General features: G+C 37.4%; 1 protein-coding gene across 12 annotated transcripts in view; it reads right to left on the minus strand.

The window, feature by feature from the left end:
* RGS7 (regulator of G protein signaling 7) overlaps nt 1-18623 on the minus strand; it is a 269020-nt gene that overhangs the window by 61124 nt on the left and 189273 nt on the right. For all 12 annotated transcript variants that reach the window (XM_071549622.1, XM_071549613.1, XM_071549612.1 and 9 more), the window contains 2 exons: nt 13405-13456; nt 104-168 (listed from right to left, as the gene is read on the minus strand). In XM_071549622.1, coding sequence (XP_071405723.1) covers nt 104-168; nt 13405-13456 — 117 coding nt within the window. The remainder of the gene's footprint in view (nt 1-103; nt 169-13404; nt 13457-18623) is intronic.

Below are 18623 nucleotides of genomic sequence, written 5' to 3' on the forward strand. Positions count from 1 at the left end.
ACTAATAAATTTCCACACATAATGCCTGTAGTTCTCACACTTAATATTATTTCACAGGCTCATTAGGCCCTGAAGAGAAATTTACTTTTTACCAGGTACTTACAGCTTCATAGTCTGCTAGCTCTAGTCTTGCTTTGTTTTGCATTGTCCGCTTGCAGAGGTAAACAGCTGGAAAAGAATAAAATAACACAGAATTTGCTACTTTCTCACAAACACAGCAGATCAGAAGTCTAAAGGCTTCATGGCTGTTTTACTGCTAGCTTTTTTTTTTTTTGCTTTGATTTCTCCTTCTACTCGAAAAAGCCTTAAATATGGGATCAATGCTACAAGGATTCTAATTGAAATGATGGATCAGATACAGAGGTTCATTAAATAATAATAAAATCTATTTTATGCAACAGACATCATATGCAAAATGCATGAGATACTTGAGATCAAGTTCTTTTACTGGCCAGGGAACTAGCATATTAAAGAAAATAGCAAAAACATTTTTCAAACTGTGTATGTGTAAATCATAATGTATAAGAGTTTTAGCAGGAGCTGCTGTTGTATTAGTCAAACAGGTTTTTAAGAACATGAATACATGGTTTTATTTGTTCTTACTCTATATTTAGAAATCACAAACTTTCAACCTAAGAAGATTTAAGCTAAAAAATAATTCCAGATAAAATTCATGTCTTATACAGCTTAGTCTGCCATAACCAATATTTAAACAAAAAATAATGAGACTGAGAAATGAAAAAAAGGAATGTTATCTATTAGTTATGAGAAAAAAATACTTTATTTTATAAATCAAAAAATCCTTCAGCAGACTTGTTCTCCTCCACTTGATTCAGACAGAGCAGACTCTTTGCTAATACAATACTGAAGTACATTTCTAATAGACTTTATTTAGTAACAAATACTTCACAACAATTCCAAATATTTTACAGCTTCCCCCACCAGTACAATGATGAGTGCAGCACAATTCTTTGTTGTGCAATATCTACCCACTACATTACTTCAGAGCATCTTCTCATGTGTGAGACTGAGGAATCTTTTATCATTGTAGGTAAGAAAACCTTATCTATTGTCTACAATCAGCAAAAAGAGCCCATATTTACTGGTGTGATTAGGAATGTTCCTGCTTCCTGACTGCCAGCTTGTCCACTACAGGAGCAAAGAGAATTAACTTCACATAAGAATCTAACTCTTGCAACGACAAAGAAGAAAGAAGTGCTCATTTTAGATATAGCTTTGATTATTAAGATAGTAAAACTAATTATAATTTACAATTCCTTGGAAATATTTATTTCTGACAAGTTTCTTGCAAATGCATGCAAACTCATTCAAGTGAATGTTCTTTTAACTGAATTGATTACAAGAACTTCTAAGAACTCCAGCTGCAGTTAGAGGTGTTATTTGATTTAAAACAAAGTTATATTTTAATGCAATTTTTGTCTCTTTTTTTCTTCTGCTTTTTGTGTGTGTGTTATTTGTTCTATTTTCTTTCATAATATTTGACTTTCTATCCTTGTAAGACACTATGGTCTCTATCTATTCCCTGCATTCCCATATGCCCCCTGGTTTCAAAGCAGTTTCCTTGTCTGCAATATCTACAAAAACATTAATGTCACACATGAAGTACAGTAGCCAGTTTCTATAGGGTCAGTTTCCATGTGATTTAGCATTAGTATACACTTACACTAATGCATCAGCATGCATGCTGAAATGTCATAAAAAGATTAGGGGATGAATTTTGGACCTTTTGTACCTAGGCTGCATTCACAATCAGTACAGCAGCAACAGATACTCAGGAATGATCTTTGTTATTTAGCTTCTTTTATTGTGTTTTCCTCTGTTCCTTCAAAACTGGTTATTTCATTGAACAAGAAAAAAAATCTCTAAACCTCTTGAAATTATTAGCAATAAAATACATACTTAATATAAATGTGTAGACAGTTCTGAGAATTCCAGGGGTCAGAGTTTGTCTAGTCCAACCAGTCTAATACTACCTGAGCAGAAATAGAAAAAGTCCCTGTTCCTCCCTTGATTGAGTCCCTGTAAACCACATTCTCACAGTTCTAGTACAGGCACTTTTAGTTAGCTTCCTTGATGCCCACTACAGGCAAATTTGGGGATTAGCAATTCCTGCTACCTTCAAAAAAATGGTTGCTGCAGAAGTAGCTGACTGGCCATCTTTCTGTCAGGATATGTTTTAACAAAAAAGCATCTCCAGGTAACAGATTTCAACACTGGCAAAACAATCACCAGGCCACCAGGAGCAGCAGAGATGAATTAGCTTGCCACACTGTTCATGTGACTATGATGTCTAAGAGAACTCTTGCCTTCTCTGTGTAACTCTACTGCAATATTTTCTCCACAGGGTTATTTTAATGAGCCTCTTTGCTCCAAATCATTAGCAAATAGTCCATATAAGAATGTTTGGTTTTTGTTATAGCATAACTTAGCCAGGATTCAAAAAATCATGTTCATCCCTCAGACCTATTTTTTAAATCTGAAATATACAGATCCCCTCCCATTCAGGATCCTAAAGGTTATAACACCTGTGGCTTGGATTCTTTATGGCAGAAATATTTCTATGTGTCACCATGGATAAGGTAGAACATGCCCAAGGAAGATTTAGTATTGTGGGAAGTACACATATCCACTAGTGTAGAAGAAAATAGTGCTGAAGGAGATTCCTAGTCTGACTCAATTTACTGCCATTGCTACGTGCTAACAACTATAACCTTATGAAAGTACATGTTTGAGGCTTTATTTAGGAGCTAATTGTAGTAACATGAGAAGCTGGCAGCAGATGAGGAATTTGAGTTCCCCAGTTTACACTCTCCTTATCATAGTCTTCAGCTTTTCTGTAAAAAATTCACTGGCATTTTGGAAAGTAAGAAGAATATGAAAACCACCCTCCTTTTCAGCCAGTCCATTTGAAGACACAGAGTAATGAGGGTTTGTTCATCTAATTTTAGGGCAATGAGATTTGAAATACGGATACTCCCATCTTTCACAGGTTCCTCTCCTCTTCTGCACCAAATCATGTGTGAAGTAACTGTATGTGTCCAACAGCCTGACTTTGAGGATGTCCGGCAGTGTCCCTCTCAAAGCAGAGGCAGGAACCCACAGAATTTCAGCGAATGTTAGTGTCTGCTTTTCTAACCCATGTGTTGATAGTGCCTTTACAGCTTCATACAGAAGTACAATATGCAGGAAGGGTCTCCAACTAAAAGCTCCTCTATTTCCATATCTAGTTCTTTATTTATCTGCCCCTGCAAAGGTCCTGGTCAGGGCCCTGAGCAATGAGCTGTAAATGCCCCGAGCAGCTCATCCAAGGGCTCTTGCACCCAGGAGCTGTGCTTAAGCCCAGCTACTTTCCCTGGCACAAGGCTTGAGCTATGCTATAGGTACATCTCTGACTAGCCCTGTAACTTACCAATGCTGCTTCAGCTTCCTACCTTGAACTTGGACCTTCCTGGTCAGTTGAGACTGTCAGTGAGGATCTTGCTCCTGCCTACACTGTTGCCAATCTCAGTTCTTGCTTACTTTCCTTTGCAGAGCTTCCTGCTTCCTGAAAAGGGTGCTGAAAAACACTTACCATGGCGATGAATGATATGCAAGGAACAGAGTCTGATTAATAACCTCAATTTGCTAAATATGGACTACCATACACACTCTTATTTTTAGAGCCAGTGTATTCTGATGGATTTTGCAATCAACATAATTACCTCTACTGAAGTGAATTATATATTAGATGATATAGCTTGTGCTTCAGAAGTGAGTGATTACCATGAGAAAACAGATTTGCCAATAATTTTAAAGGCCATATTAATATATAATATTTCATAGCGAAAGATGGTCAGTCATGTTTATAAATGGGTATTTGAAGAACAAACCAGTACTAAAACACACTTCAGTAGCTGTGCAGTACATACAGACTAGCTCTTGAAAATTCTGCTCAGGCATTCACAAAACGTGGGCAATGTGTGAGTTTTGAGTGAGATTGCAAAGTGTTTTAGAGAGAGTTGCATGAAGAGGGTACCTGTGTTTCCCTTTTGCAAGTTTTTAAATAGTTACACCCCCAAAAAAACATTTTCATGGTTAGCTACCTTTGTTTCCTATTCTTGACTGTTCACTACCACATGAAAGCTCCTAAAAAACTTCTGTAGATTTTTCTCTTTAAATAAGATCATAGATATTATGACAGGTTTCATTCTAGACTCAAGGAACTGGGTGAAATACATATTATTTTACTCATGTTTACTGAAAAAAAACCCAGAACTTCCACCCAAAACATACACTGCGGAATTTTGTCTTGTTGCTAAATGGGCTAAATTCTCCCCTCTCACCATAGCAGAAGAAAAAACACAGCTAAATTCAATGGACATACAACTGGGCCTCTGCAGACCACAGATTACGCCACCTACACACCCATCATCATGTACACAAACTTAAACTCCTTACATAATTGTTCCAGTGCCAGTGGTGTTACAGCTTGATGCACCCCAGATGGTGGGCGTGCTTTCAGTGAACGCTCATTATCTCCACTGAGGCCAGATTACATTTATATACTCTCTGTGAGTCAAAATTCTGATTTCAGAGTCAGTATGTATAGCCTTAGCCCATATCTAAAGAGCAAAGAAAACAGAAAGCACTGCAAGGTCTGAATTTCAAAATGCACTGTGGGCAGACAGTTCTCTCTGTATATGCAAGTGCCTGCATCACATTGAGAATTATGGGAAGATCACACAAAACTTGACTGTAGGATGTAAAGCATGAAATTAACTATCTTCTTGAAACACTGGAATTTCTTGGGCTGTTTATGCCATCTTTAAGTTGCCTCTGCTTTTTCTCAGTAGGAAAAAAATTGCTCTTTTCAACAGCTATTGAGTTTCATTTAGTCTTAAAAAAAATCTATGGGAATTCTGAGGTGGACAAATGGGTCACCAATCAGCCTCATGTACCTATAAAAAATTACACTCTTTAGTTAATGTTAATAACATTAAGTTAGAAGGCAAATCATGACGGCTTATGTGCACTAAATTGCCAAATGGTCAAAACCATAACTTCTGAAACACTCCTCCCTACCTCTACTTTTTATTCTTTGACCATTTTTTTCCTATAAGACTTAAGGAAAGCAATTTGATTATAGATGTACTTGAGCAGAGGGCTTTCTTACATAAACAAAGGGCAAGAAAGAAACCCAATTTCAAAGTATCAAAGAGCTCAAGAATTAGAAAAAAGCAAATTCATCTTCAACACGCAGAAGTTCCCAGATGATGATGGCCCGAGAAAATCCATCAGTGTGACAAAAACAGTTATGGAAGACAGGTTACCCAAGCTACATGAACTATAGAATCAGATAAAGAATATCCAGCTCTCAAATATAATTTAAGACTGCATCCATTGAATTATTTCATGCTTCTTGGTATTATCATAATGCCATTATAGTTATAATTTTGGAGAGTCAGAAATCATACAGCTCCAGGGATACTGAGGGGCGGAGGAAAGGCATGTGAATTAGAGCAGAGCAGGGTGCTAACATTGCTGCCTCCACACCCTGTAATCTGGGCCACCTAGAGTGACGAGGAGCTCAGCCTCAGCACCAAAACTCTATTAGGGTTATGGTTCAAAGAAGCACAGAGACTACTGCTCCAGGGACACTGGTGCTGGAGAAGACAAGCCACAGTGATCATGGCAGGACACGAACATTAATTCCTCCACACTTTTCTTATCTGGGTCACTCATGGTGATGGGATGAGGGAAAGCCATATAAGGAGGAACTGAGGTCACTTGGCTTGTCAGCCTAGAGTACAGGAGAATGAGCAGAATGTCTTTGCAGTCCACTACTTCCTCATGATGGGAAGCAGAGGGGCAGGCACTGATCTCTTCTTTTTGGTGACCTGAGGGAATGTCCTGAAGTTGTCAGGGGAGAGTTAGAATCATAGAATCAACTGAGTTGGAAGAGATCTCTGAAATCATCAAGTCCAACCTTTGATCCTAAGTACCACATCCAGTCTCATCTTAAAAACCTCCAGGGACGGAGAATCCACCACCTCTCTGGGCAGGCCATTCCAGTGCCTGATTACTCTCTCTGTAAAGAATTTCTTTCTAGTATCCAACCTAAACCTCTCCTGGGAGAGTTTAAGCCTGTGCCCTTTTGTTCTACTGCTGGTTGTCTGGGAGAGGAGACCAACACCCACCTGGCTACAACCTCCTTTCAGGTAGTTGTTAAGAATGATGAGGTCACCCCTGAGCCTCCTCTCCTCCAGACTAAACAACCCCACCTCCCTCAGCCTCTCCTCATAGAACTTGTGCTCAAGTCCCTTCATCAGCTTTGCTACCCTTCTCTGGACCCGCTCCAGCACCTCAATATCTTTCCTGAACTGAGGGGCCAAGAACTGAAAGCAATACTCAAGGTGTGGCCTCACCGGTGCTGAGTATAGGGGAAGGATCACTTCCCTGGTCCTGCTGGCTACACTATTCTTGATACAGGACTGGGCATACTGTTGGCTCATGTTGAGCTTCCTGTTAATCCAAATCCCCAGGTCCCTTTCTGCCTGGCTGCTCTCCAGCCACTCTGTCCCCAGCCCATAGTGCTGCATGGGGTTGTTGTGCAGGACCCGGCACTTGGCCTTGTTGAATTTCATCCCACTGAAATCAGCCCATCTCTCCAGCCTGTCCAGGTCCCTCTGCAGAGCCCTCCTACTCTCAAGCAGGTCGACACTCCCTCCCAACTTGGTGGCATCAGCAAATTTGCTAATGACTGACTCAATCCCCTCATCTAAATCATCAATAAAGTTGTTGAACAAAACTGGACCCAACACAGACCCCTGGGGAACACCACAAGTGACCGGCCGCCAGCTGGATGCAGATCCGTTCACCAGCACTCTCTGGGCCTGACCCTCCAGCCAGCTCCTAACCCAGCAGAGGGTACACTTGTCCAAGCCATGGGCTGCCAGCTTCTTCAGGAGTGTTATGGGAGACAGTGTCAAAGGATTACATTGGCTATTAGGAACAGAGGCTGGTTGGGCACTGAAACAGCCTCCCTGGGGAAGTGGTTACACCACCAAGCCTGACAGAGTTCAAGCAGCATTTGGACAGGCACATGGTGTCATTCTTGGAGATGGTCCTGTGCAGGACCTCAGTGATGCCTGTGGTGCCCTTCAAACTCAGGATATGTTATGATACCTATTTAGTTTACTCAGCATGGTAATTTGAAAGCAATTCTGAAAATTCCAAGTTACATTTATGAAACTCAGAATTATATAAGAGATGCTATTTTTATTTATAGGGGACGTAGAGGTAGATTATCAATGCTTTTAGCATAATGCCGCAGAAACCTGTACTTAGATCAGTTAATTTTTTATATGTATCCATACAAATGCATTGGCCAGAGATATTTTCCATGCTCCGCATATTATAAAGAAAAATTCAGGTAAGCACAAAACTCTAAAGTGATGGGATAACAGGAAAACATTTTCAGGAAATGCCTCCTGGTTACTGAGGCCTCACTGCAGTGGTTTGTCAATGTCAGAATTAGCAAGAATCAGAACAAAATTCAGGACATGCTTCTTGAAGTGAGACTTTCAATTCATCACTTATATGACAGAGATAGCTTCTAATGAGTGATTTATGTATCTCTGCAGAGAAGCAGAATCGTGTGTGAATTCACAGTGGGAAAAAGTACCAGAGGTAACCTCTTCCATCTTTTTGCTAATGCATGTATCTTTCCTAAAACTCATTTGATTCGGATCTGCCCAGATTAAATTTTATGCATACCAAGCACTGGTACCAGCCACATATTTCTTGAGGGACTGTTCTTCTTGTTAGACTGTACTCCTTACTTAGTCCAGCCACCAAGATCTTGGTCAACATGTTCTGTATATGGAGGTTTACAAAGCAAAGTCACTCACATAACGAATTAAAATCCAGTCTTAGCAACAATTTAGGACATTACTTGAGATGGGTGGAAAGAGTCTGTTTCTTATCTCACCTAGAAATCCAGAAAATTTTGAGACACAGGTCCTTAAAGGAGGAATCTCTAGTAAGGACCTCATAGAATTGCTTGCAGGAGTCATTACTGACATAATTTTTCTGACATTAGCTGTTGAAAAAGTAGGAACTGACCATCAAGATTGAAGATTATAGAACAGCAGAGCTCTCCAGAAACTATTTACACTATCTGAGTAATTTCCTCCTTATTCTCATGGCATAAATTTTAACAAATAAATTTTCATTCATATCTGACAATTTATATCAAAAGTGCTGCTCTGCTACCATTTTTTCCCCAAGTTATTGACTCAAAGTTATGGCTTGATTTCCAGAGATGCTGAGCACATGCACTGTTCCAGCAGAGTTCAGGTAAGCAATAGGACTCAATATTTCCTCAAATGGAAATCATGTACTAATAAGTTGTTGCAAGTATTTGGGCAAAGAAAATACATAATGTGTTCTCTGTACAGTTCTCCTAGGCAGTTACTCCATGGTATAGGGTATAGCAAGATAGATGAGAGTGAAAATTCAGGGACTAATTGAAAATCCGCAGAGGGATTTAAAGCCAGGCATATAAAATATGTCAGCAATAAACTCTAAGGAGAAAATTACATGAAAATTTTCAACATTTGAAAAACATAATAAATGCTTGAAGTTCCTTTTTGTGCTCTTTATACCTTTTAGCATGACTGCAAGTTTGGGAGAGAAGAGGGAGATGAGGCAGGTGTGATGGCTCACGTTTAGAACAGAGCAGCAGAGGCTGAACACAGAGAGAACTCTGTCAGATTGCTTTTAAGCAATAAGAAGGCATCATTAGGAAAGAAGCTTTGTTTGGAATGACTTAGCTGATTATCAAGTAACTTTAGTAAGGAAAGAATTGTGCTTTCATAAAAATGAGACAATAGCTTTGACATAGCAAAAGTAAATGGCTTCCTTATCTTACTGGTGCCCAGGCTGGATAACAAAGTCATGACTATCTAAAGAACTGCAGCACATATCGAGACAGGTATTTAACACTTTTACAGGGAGAAATTAATTAAGACTTCCCCCACTTTATCCCCTGTGATTGCTCTAATTCCCTAGAAGATGCCTTTATAGTATGTGACTTTACCTGAAAGGCTACTAAAAATATGTTACATTTTCAGAACTTGCCCTCCTTCACAGCAGAAGAATTTTAGAATTTGCTTTGAATATATAGGAAAATAGTCTCATTTAGTATCATATAAAGATCACATAGTCATAAGATCTTGAACTCATGTTGCATTATCAGTTATTTACAGTGTTCTCCATAGCTCATCTAGATTCTGTAGCACTCCTCCATTTTCAAGTCATTTGGGAGAAATGCACACCAATGAAATTACAAGGCTCAAACATCCTGTTGCAAATACATAGGTGGCTCCTTAAGACTGTGACTGTGGCACTTTCTAAATTTTACTCCTCCTCTCCTTCGAACATGCTTCTTTTCTTTTAAATAAGCAGTTAACTGTGAGAAAAGGTCTGTATGCCACAGATACTTTTGAGCCTAACTATCAACAAAAGAAAATGAGCAAAAATTACCAATTCTCCTTATGGTATACATTTGAAATTCTTGTAAGTCTCTTACATTGTCACAACTATGCTAAATTGTTTCCTTAGGCTGCAGCCTAAGGAATTAAAAAAAAAAGAAACAACCCCCCCCAAATAATTGCTATTTTGTTGTGAATGGAAATTCTCCCTAACCTTTCATAATTTTTACTTATTCAGAAAAAATATAATAGTAGTAAGGGACTAAATTCCTCAAATTTGCAACAGCTGTGAGAGTAACTAAACCACCAAGAGAACCTGACGAATCTCATGAGAACTGAGGCCAAATTCATATGGAATAACAATTTCATGTGTGGCACTATATTCTCCCTTTCTGGGATGCAATTATCTTAACAAGTCTCCATATTTATTTAATTTTAATGACATGATCTGTTTATAATACGCCAGAAAAAAAAATCTGTCAATTACAAAATTACATCTGTAAGAAAAGAAAAGCTAATTACAGGTAGGTCACATGCTCAGCCATTAGCTGTGTTCATTTCAAGAGTGAGCTTTTCCTGAATTAAGATCCAATTCCATTTCTTACAAAACCAAATCGTAATTCAGCAACATGACTTAACTCATTGGAAGAGCAAAGTGATTTGAAATACACTCACCTTAATAACTGTTATCATGAAGGTTTTTAAACTGAGATTGGACGTGGTGCTGAGTGCCATGATCTGGTAAATGGACCGGAGTCGGACCAAGGGTTGGACTTGATGATCTCAGAGGTCTTTTCCAACCCAATCGATTCTATGATTCTAAGATTATTATTATTTATTTTCACTAATAAAACTCCACTGAAATCAATGGGATTCTACACAGAACAGCATGTCTTGCCTGGACATATGGCATTAAAATGGGTTTCTTCAGCTGATGAAACCTCAGAACCTGCCTTGGTAAAAATTATTTGCAATTTGAGGCATCTCTCGACAGCTCTTAAAGCAAGATTTTCAAGAAAAAGGAGGGAGAATTTCCAGCACTTTATGAAAATTAGCCATTTCATAGTAACCTCACAATGATCATAGTCAATACTTTGAAAGTTACCATCAAAAGGCTACTCTGATTCCATTTTGACATAGTAAATTAATCCAAGCCCTGTTTTTGCTACAAAGACAGCATTGCACTACAGCTTTATGATGAGAATGCATCTGTAGTTTTTTGACATTTTGGAAGATTCTGTTCTCATGTCTTTTTTATTCATATTTTCTTCAGATAAATACTTCTTTCAAGGAAAATATTGGATATTACAACCTCACACAGAACAAATTACATTTTAGAGAAAGTATTACACATTACGCAAAGACATAAAGATTATTTCTTTCTTAGTTAGCTCTGATAGCAAACTAACATACAGTATCTCAATCTCATTTAATTTCTTGTTTAAGATAAATTATTTTCCTGGCAGTATGCTACATTCTGGACAGTAGCCCAGCTATGGCTGAATAATGATGCATAGTTGGGATTAATTTTAAAATTAAAATAAAATTCTAGTGTGTTTTCAAAGGCATGCGAAATTTAGGTTAATACCAAAGAAAGTGGTTTGCTTTGTTAATAACTTGATAAAGCAAGATTACAGAGAAAGTCTACTTTTTGCTTGTATGAGAGACTTCTCATGCCTGCCACACTCAGTTTCAGAGGGTGCATTTCCAAGGCTGTTCATGACAAGTCCATGAAACTGGGAGCACCACAATGCATGAAAACAATGAACTGCATTTGCATGTCTTTAACAACATATATTCTACTTATTATATTTTCTAGGAAGTAACAATTACTGTGAAGATCTGTGGGACCTCTTTGGTGTGTATTTGAGGTTTAATATTGTCAAATTGTTTCAAACCTACTTTAAATTTATTTTGGTTTCTTAATATTATCTGATTTTCCTGTAATCCTCTGAGCATCACTGCGTACAAAGCAAATGCTAATTTCTGGGACTGGGAAGATGCTAACCTAATAATAACACTATTGAGAAGTTTATTTTCCTGCAAATGCTCTAGCATTATCCAGTTCTGGTGACACACAGCCACCTTAGGTAGCTCTGGCCCGGTTGAGTGGGGAAGCTTCAGGTGTGTGTCTTATAGAATTGCACTTTTGGATCATGACTCAGAAGGAGCAATGAGATGGCAGGGTTGGGACTTCCCCTTCTCCTCTCTGCAACAGAAGAGCTTAAATCCACTGGAACATATTTAAATGTCAAAAGCTCTCAAATGAGTACATTTACTGTTCAACAAAGGAACCTCCCCACATGATGAAAAAACCGATTCCAAGTTTAATTTTGTATTCCTGGCATGCAAAAACTGAGCTGAACAAGATTTCTATTTACTGACTAAGGTACATAATTCATTGACCAATCTACCAAAAAGCTGTGACTAGAAAGTTAGTGTCTCCTATGTTAGATTATAGAATATTAATAGAAACTTTCTTGTCCTGATTTCAAGTTCAGACCTGTTACGCATATAACTATTTATTAAAATTCCCCTGGTAATGTGCTACACATTACAGCTGAACAATTCAATGTCTCTTAAAACCTTAATAAATCACTTGTTGATCTTTAACATATTAGGAAAAAGGTAAATAACGCTATTAAGGAAAGGAAAAACATTGTAATACATGATAAATCCAGCATTTCTTCTTCAGTGACTATAGTTTCCTCATATGGAATGGTTAAGTATACAGGTGTAGTATGAATTACTTCTTGGTAGCTTTCAATAACTCTTTACTGGATATCCTCATACATCAATATTTTTTAAAAAATGAACATTTTTCTGCTTTTATAGGGTGAGGAAACTGTTTTCAAACCCTACTTTGAAGGCACTCATCTCTGCTGAGAGTCTCAGCTTGAAATTGTTTTATTTAGCAATTTTTTTGAAATCAATTTGTGTCTGCTCCAAAAAGCAATGAAGCTTCTGTTGTAAGCATCCATCCCTGAGGTCCTCAGCTCCCAAGGGCCGAGGTAGAATCCATATTAGAAGTGAACACCCATTTAAATTTCTGAAAAGCTGTAAAAAGATTGTTTCAAGGTTTGAGGTTTTGAAAACATAAGCTATCACATACATGCTCGGTTACCTAAATATGTGACCTGGTCTTCAGATGAACACAGTAGTTACAGCCTGGATTAGAATGAACAGGAAACTGCTCACAGATCCATTTTCTTTAAAATTAGGCCATTTTCTTTAAAATTTGATGTACAGAAGCACCTAATTTTGTTATAGGTTTTTAAATAATTTTTCTAATTACATTTCTTACTTTATTACCTATTATCTTAAGATTTTGCTAAGCACACATCAGTAATTATAATATATAATTTATTAATAAGTCCTCAAGACACAGGCAAATAAACAAGGTATTTTATAATATAGTTTATATTAGAACCATATTAATTTTCATAATAAATCATTTTTCATGTCTTGTATATCTGAAAGAAGAGTTCTAAACTAGGCACAACTTTGGGTCTGAATCTTAGAATAACCACTGCACAGACATCAATATAGTTTACTCTGCTTCACTGAGATTTTGTCACTGTAAATATTTACATTTTCTGGAGCAAACAGAAGATGTAAATGGCAAGATAGGTTTTGATGAAGTTTGAGTTTTGGTTTTGGGGGCGGTGGGGAGGTGTTGCATCTTTTCTCCTCAAATTGACTCAAAAAATCTGACTTTGTTAAATTTTTGATAAACTTTCCAAAAGGTAACAACACATTCACTTCAATATCAACAGTTCTTGCACAAGTAGTATATGATATACAATTATGTTTAAAACATTGGGATGATTGAACAAGACAGACTTCAATGACGAGTTCATTCATATAATGCATAATTTCCAAAAGAAATAAGAAAGATTTCTACACTGACCATAATCTGTGTTTTCCGGCTCCCAACAATTTGATGGCCAAAAATAGGGTGTCTATAGACAAAAAAACAAAGTAGGGAACTCAAGTTAGAGAATGCAAACATTATACAGTCCTTGGATTGATACTGGTTTTCAGAATGAATTTATATTTACAGTAGCTCTCTCATATTGTTGACAATTTTGAAGTAGGCATCAAAGCAGAAAATTACTTTGTACACTTGTTTATCACACTAATGTCAGAATGACATCGAAGAAGAATAATAAAGTGTTCTTTTTATTCTCAAAGTTAGAGGAACAAAACCCACAAGGTTAGTTAGCAAGGTTGTCTTTTACATCTTTCCTAGAAACACACCTCTCACATGTCCTGAAGAGTAAGTTTTAGAAAGTGTAAAGACTGAAGATCCTTTGAGTTTCATTCAGTTCTTGATTTTGGAGTTTTCATTATTACAAATTAGTATTCTTTCCTAAGAATCATTTGTTCAAAAATGCTACTTGAAAACATCCAGTTTACACAAAGTTGCTAAAGTCTAATTTTTTTCTAATTGTTTACCAATCGTGATTTAAAATGTGATCTTTTTAAGGGAAAGGAAATAAAAATACCAAAAATTACTTCAACTCTATGTTTATAAAAACTTATATATGCATTGTTAAAATAATTCACTTCTACCAAATGGAGAATATAAGACCATATAGGCATTTTTCAAACAATAACTTCATTTTTAAAATAGTAAGTTTTTGTTAAAATGTAAATAATTATAGCCTTTTTTACATACCACATAAGCCCTGTATGGGCCATTCACTTAAGAGTTGGACTCAGTGATCCTTGTGGGTTCCTTCCAACTCAGAATATTTTGTGATTGATTTATCTATGTACACACACACACATATAGATACAGAGAATTATATAATATTTGAGCAGTTCAATTAAACTCATTAAATGTGTGCACTGGTTGGAGTGGTATTTAAAAACACAAGTGCTTCTTTAGGAAAACCTGCTTTACTTTCTGTTTCTCATTGTTTATTCTCAAAGATCTCCCAGCTGCAAAAATGAAAACCTCTCTGCTGCCACTCCACTCAAAATTGTTTTAGTGTTAATGTGGAAACCAACAGGGCTGAGGGTTGACACATTCACACCAACTGTCAAATTAAATAGATATTGTGAAAAATCTCTCACTATTGTAACATTGACCCATCAACTTTAGTAGAAGCAATTTAGAACATGCTATGTAGCAAGCAACAGCAATGGGCTTGAGGGTAAAAAAGGAACTGTCTCAAGCCAACTTCAAAGGCGGAGAAGTGTTTCTTGCAAATTGTTTCATACTTTGTAAGGGAACAACAATAAGTAATTCTCTGAAAAACCATTCCTTCACAATGCCACAAAAATCAAAGTGGCCAGTAAAAGCACCTGTAAGCACAAATGCAAGAGGAGGAACCCCTAAAGTATAAATTGTACTCAGCAAATTCTGAAGTGAGAAGCAATAGAAGTAATTTAACAGTGAGAGTCATGTAAAGTAAAAAGTCACCATCATTGAAATATACAGTTTACAAACTCAGGAAGGGAGAACAGTCTTTCCTTAGAGGCATGAAGTTTATCTCCAGAGAGGACCACAAAGAAAAGCATGGCTACATCAATTTTTCTGCTAACAGTAACTTTAACCTCTGTTAAAGCTAAGCTCCTGAAAAACGTATGAAGTGAGGGTTACTAAATACATAGAAACCACATCTGCTCAGGCAGCACCTCAGTTGAAACTCTTCCAGTTGTGGATGTACTTGCTGCAAAATCCATATTAAAGCTCCTCATAAATACTTAGGATTTCTCTTGACAAATTACATATACTGCCATCCCAGCTGAGATTAAAGAATAAATTCCATCTTCTGGTTTTAGAGAAAATCACAAAATTGCTTTCACCACTCATTTCACTTCAGACTATGAGGAAACACTATATATTAATGACTACATGTTAAAGATGTTAAAAGAGGACTCTGCTGTTTTGTACATAACGGAAAGCTAGGCCTGGCCAGCTTACTGCTTCTAGTTTTTAGTTGAAATAACACATTTAACTTTTATTGGAACTTGCAGTTCTGCAGTGAAGGCAGTGTGGGCACTAAACAGAATATGAAAAAGAGGACACGATCTTCAGTGTTGTGAAATGTTGGCACTTTAGCTTGCTGGAGGCAGAGGTGGCCAAGGCTTTTCTGAAGGATAAAAATGTGCATCCTAATGTCAGGACCTGCTTCTAAACAAAACAACTCAGTTCAAACCAGTGACAAGAAATGTAAAAATGCACCGAGGACACTTTTTCCTCTTTGAAGCTGAAAAAACTTAAAGGGGAACAGACAAAATAGATTTTTTCCAGTAGAAAATACATAGCCAAGACTTTGCAGGTGTGAAGTGCTTGGAAGGAAAGTGACTGCAGGATGGGACTGGCATTCTTCAAAGACAAGCACAGCAGCATGAGGGCCAGCAGGCTCAGAGAACAGGCAGAGAAGGTCTCTTGGGAAAGTAACCAAGGGACGAAGGGATGGGAGATGGCAGGTTTTGAAAGAGACTATGAAATGTCTGAGTACCTCTTGAGAGAAAGTGCAGTGACAGGACAGCGTAACTGCACTGGCAATTTCCAATGAACTAGACATGGAGAAGAAGTCATGGAAAAAGCACAAAATAATGCTACTAAGGATGAGTCCAAGCCTTCCTGTGCCAGCGAGATAAAGGCAGAAAAGTTAAAACAAACACGAGTTTTAATTAGTGAAGCACATGATAAGCCAAAATAAAAGGTTTCAATAATGTATAATAAGGTAAGTCAAAAAGAAACCCCAGTAAAAGGCAAACATTACAATATGACAAAGGGGTTCACTACTGAAGATAAATTCAGAAGATTATTAAATGACTTCCTTGTTTGAGCCTCCAGAAGGAGGGAGACACTGTGGTCAGATAAAGGTCTTGCTGCCCAGGGAATGCCATGCAGGCATGAGCTCTCCTTGCTGTTGCTCTCAACAGGGCATGCACAAGCCACCTCTGAACTGCAGCCCTGACCCTGCCTGCCTGGCGCTCGGGTGCATTTAATGGCACTTGCTGGAAAGTACAGCTCATCAGCTCAGGCACTGCAGCGTGGCCAGGGATGGCCTCCAGCCAGATGGCTGCTGGAGGGAACAAAGTTCAAATCTGCCTGCAATCAGCTCTGCAAAGATGCCCAAAATTTATTTGGACATGAAGATAAGACTACAGGGCAAAGCACAGGGGGAAAAAAAAAAGCCAAAACAAAACAACAGAAAAACAAAACAAAACACAAACCAGGAAGGGAGAAATTTTTATGAGGTCAGACAGTTCAGGTTAGAAGGCTGATGAAATGCAGCACAGAATACTTAAGGATTTATTGTGTTTTCATGTGGGTAAACTGCGTTTATTTGTGAAAAAGCAAAAGCAGCCTCACCAAACTAAAGAATGACTCCTGGTTCATTGGTACTGTGATTTATATGCGTATGTACATGTTATGATGAAATTCTTGCTCACATAAGGAAGAGGAGCTTCAGAAGACTACAGCAAGTGGAAGAACTACTTTTTCCAGAAAAGGGGAAAAGCTGAAATTTTCTGTTTTAAAATCTTTCTAGCTCTACAGTCTAGATTGAACAATTTTAACACACTTTTTCTACTCTTTAAAAGCTAAAGGTTACTAATACTGGAATTTTTCAATACCAGTGTAAAATGCCTAGTCAATGACAAATAAACAGTAGATGCTATGTATTTTGTCCAAGGCAAAGTTATACATTACTTTCTTACCAGCAAGTAAAGATTTATAGTATCACCAGAAGATATGTGCTCAAAAGCAGCTACAGCTGCTGATAAAGTTGTACTCAAAGAGTAGATATCTATTATTCACTTTCAAAGCAGGAAATGGTATTGATGTGGGCAGAGACAAGAAAAATTCTTCCAAAACCATGCACAAAAGATAGGGATAAGGGACAAGATTTACACAGAAACAAAGTCCAAATTATCAAGAAAAAAAAGCTTTAAAAAACCCTAGACACTGAAAAAAAAAGCATGACAAGAAAATCAGTTTCTGATTAAAGGATTTTTTCAATGTTGTGATTGTAAAGAAAAAAACATCAGCAATAAATTTGCATGTAGTTAATATGACTGATGTTATTCCAAAGAAATATTTCACATTTTCTTGCCTAATTGTTTGGTATTAATGGTCACAAATTTCTGGTCTTAATATGAATTTTTCTTTGTCCCTTGTTGCAGACCTAAAACAGTTTAATCATATAACCTGTGATCATAATTCATGTGATGCTTCCACTTCACTTTCAAAAGTTTCCACACATTTTCACATCCCAGATATTTAACAATGTCTTAGAAGAATTTGCTAGAGAGGTTATCCATGAAGAACTGTGGAGGATGACTTGCCTTGTTCAACATAGAAAGATTTGGAAGAACAGTCTGATGAGAAGACCCCTGGTGTTATAGACTGAGGTCAGAAATAAGAATAGGAGGCATGTGCAAAGAAGAAAGCTGCCTGTTCTCATCTGATCTATTAAAAAAGTCCTACAGCAATGCAGGGAGGCTCTGCTCACATAAATTATCTTCTCTATAGCTGGACTTTGCAAAAAAAAGCTTAGTTTAACTATCTGTTACAAATCACATATGCCAAGTACACTGTAGGAGAATTATTACACCCATTGCAATATCATATATTCCTATTGCACAAATATTACACATTCCGTGGGCCTTGTTTCATGATCCAGAAGCCCATAAGTGAAGAATTTACTCAGGAAAGCTATGGATTTGCTATTACATGCGGTATCACAACAACACCACCATGTTCAAAAAGAAGATTATGAAATACCAAGAGTTGTTGGAGGGTTTTGTGAAATATAGAAAAACTAAAGGAGTCATACTAGAGAGTTTTCCTTTTCCTCAAAAGGAAATATGAAGCAGTTCATCATGAAGGGGTATCAAACAGGGAACATTTGTCATTTTGCCATGACATCCCACTTACAGCTGAAGGAAGGTGGGTGGTAGAACAGTTTGGGGAAAGTCAAGTACTGTTTATCAGCCCAGGCAGAAATAAGGGTGCTAATTTTTATCAGCATACTTTTGAAGCACTTTGTCTAATTGTAGATGTAATTTGAATCGGCAGCCAGGACAAGTGAGGAGCTAGAGAAATAAGGCTTATCTAGCACTGCAGGTATGATTGTGGAAACATTTAAGCCTTCAGAACAA

This window comes from Pithys albifrons, chromosome 2 (genome assembly GCF_047495875.1).
Source record: "Pithys albifrons albifrons isolate INPA30051 chromosome 2, PitAlb_v1, whole genome shotgun sequence".
Taxonomy (NCBI): Eukaryota; Metazoa; Chordata; class Aves; order Passeriformes; family Thamnophilidae; genus Pithys; species Pithys albifrons.